Here is a 2,500-nt window from a genome sequence, read left to right as displayed (position 1 = left end):
ACATCTGCTTTCCCCTCCTGAATTCCCCAGAGCGCCGTCGGCAGGCGAGATCGGGGGGCGAAATAGCGCCCCCGAAGCCGCCGCCCAGGCGCCCCAAGAGGAGGCCCGACCGGGAGGTTCAGCCCTGAGAGGGCGTCCCCAGCCGGTAGGTACCCCCGGTGGCTTTGTTAGAAGGTCTGGCGAGCCGCCAAGCACCCACAGAGCCCACCCCTCGGCGCACACGGGGTGTTCCCTTGCGCCTTCGGAGTCTTCCCAGGCGCCGCGCCGCACCGCGCCTCGCTCGGTTGAGCCTGGCGCGGCTGGCCGCGGCGCTGGGGAGGTGCTCGCCCGCATTCGTCGGCCCCCCCGGCATACCGTAGGGGGGCGCGCGAGAGCGGCGATGTATGAAACGGGACTAAGCAGCGGCCTAAGGCCGCCGCGGAGAGGTGCCAAGCCTAGGCCCGACAACCCCCCCGCGGCGCGCTCTCTCAGAGGACTTTCTTTCCGACCCCATATGAGAGATTGAGAGAGAGCGGCCGTGTTAGGGCCTACCAGCGCCCTGTGCGGGCTGCTGTTTTTCCTTCTTCTCATATACCCTCCGACCGCCGCGCAGCGGGGCGGGCGGGCGGGCGGGCTGTGGGGTGGAATTCCGGCTCCGCAAAACTCAATTTTGCGGGCCCGGGCTAAAAATCGGCTCGCGAGCCCTCTTCCCTCAAACACCGCTGGCACCCCGCGGCCAGTGCTCGGCGCGCCTTCCTTGCGGGCGCCGAACCGGGTGCGCAGGGTCCGTCACCGTGGTGGTCGGAGCCGTCCGACCTTTCGGTTCGTCGGACGGCTCGCCTGAGGGGGGGCGCCACCTGGGCCCCGGGCTGGCCCCCTCTCACACACCCTCCGACAGGTGTGCAGGGCGGCGCGCGGGCGGGCGGGCTGTGGGGTGGAATTCCGGCCCCGCGAAAACTCAATTTTGCTGGCCCGGGCTAAAAATCGGCTCGCGAGCCCGCGGCCCGGACCGACCGGGGTCGCGGCCCGGCGGGCTTGGGTGGGAGTCCCTGGGGCGTGCCTGGGCGTGCCCCGGCGGCCCGGCTCTGGGAGGGCGGTGGAGTGCTGCACCCAAGCCTCCCGCACCGCCTACCCTACAGTCCCGACCCGCCTACCCTACAGTCCCGACCCGCCTGCCCTACGGTCGCCGGCCACAGGGGCACCGCTACCCGGGGCACCCGCTCTTAGTAGTGCTCCTATAGGCTCCGGTTAGTAAAGAGCATAGTTAGTGGGCTAGGGATATGGTATTTACCTATACGTATAATAGTGCCAAATACCATGCTTCTTTAGATACCTCTATGATGGTTACCCTACCATAACACGCCCGAGGTAGGTTATATGGTAGGTGCCGGAAAAAACGTCCATCGGCCCATACACACTACCGCAGAAGGCCACCTACTTCACCCTGGTATTTTCACCACCTTAACCTAGTGAAACTTTAAACGGGAATTCGTGCTATGCTAATAGGGGAACTTTACAGATCCGGACTACTGTAAGTGCTCGGATTCCTTCATATTTCAATGCGCCAGAGCTAGAATAGTACAAGGTGGGAGCTCACGTAGAGACCGAAGCTTCAACCTACTATAGGCCCGAGCCCCGATAAGCTGAGAATTCCGAACTCTCAAGATCTTTACTTTCCACAGGCCTCAGGATTATACGTTACCTTTACGAACGGGCTCGAATACGACCATATAACAAGGGCCCCTAGGTAGTTATCTACCTATATGCCGAGTTGCAAGGCTCCTGATCTGCGTTGTAGCTGTTTCCCTAAATAAGTGAAAGGTCGGTGCGATTTGACGTGCTACTAAACCGGTGGCCGTTTCCCCCCGGCACTGACCATAGATAGTTAGGCTATATACTCTACCTATCTTCCCCTATCCTTTCTTAACCCTTGGCCCGCCTCCAGAGCCATGATGCTACGTCTTGCTATAGTGGTATCCCCTAGCGCCTAGTACCCCCGAGCGCCCACCTAGCCCCTATATACCTATATACCTACCTACCCTACGCTAATACCGCCAGCACGAGCTATTAGTCTACCTACCCTATAATCATACCATACAGCTAGCTACCCTCTACCCTAATTACCTACTACCTATCGCGCCCCAACTACCCCCCCTCACTATCACTACCGAGAGGGGGGGAAGGGCGCTACGTGTCACCCTTAGGTATAGCGCCCAGGATTAGGGTTACACGCCGGGCTCTACTTGCCTATCGCTAGAGGATCGTACCAGCAAGCCACGATTTGCTCTACGCCTAAAGCCTTCTCCACTCCCCGCGCACGCTACCCTAGGGCCTACCCTAGAGGTACTATAGCGGCCCCGGGCGTCGGCTATGGGCCCTATATTATACCTAGCGACGGCCGGTAGGGCGGCGTACGGGCGGGCGCCGTACAGGGTGGGAAAGTGGCGCGGCCGTACGGCTCCGTTCCCAACGAGGTTACCCTATAAGCCCTAGGGTACCCGGCCACTGGGGCGCTGCTACC

At 61.4% G+C, this 2,500-nt stretch overlaps 1 protein-coding gene across 1 annotated transcript in view; it reads left to right on the top strand.

The window, feature by feature from the left end:
- The window catches only part of B0T15DRAFT_496393 (uncharacterized protein), a gene marked incomplete at both ends in the record, with an annotated part of 415 nt that extends 56 nt beyond the window's left edge, over window positions 1-359 (top strand). The window contains 2 exons of the mRNA XM_062867173.1: window positions 1-116; window positions 202-359. The exon at window positions 1-116 is cut by the window's left edge and continues 56 nt beyond it. Of these exons, the coding sequence (XP_062717690.1) occupies window positions 1-116; window positions 202-359 (274 nt within the window). The remainder of the gene's footprint in view (window positions 117-201) is intronic.
- Between the last annotated feature and the right edge of the window lie 2,141 nt (window positions 360-2,500).

Source organism: Chaetomium strumarium, assembly GCF_033439665.1.
Source record: "Chaetomium strumarium strain CBS 333.67 chromosome Unknown B0T15scaffold_7, whole genome shotgun sequence".
Classification (NCBI taxonomy): Eukaryota; Fungi; Ascomycota; class Sordariomycetes; order Sordariales; family Chaetomiaceae; genus Chaetomium; species Chaetomium strumarium.
The sequence above is the reverse complement of the archived record's forward strand: the minus strand, read 5'-3'. Positions and strand labels throughout refer to the sequence as shown.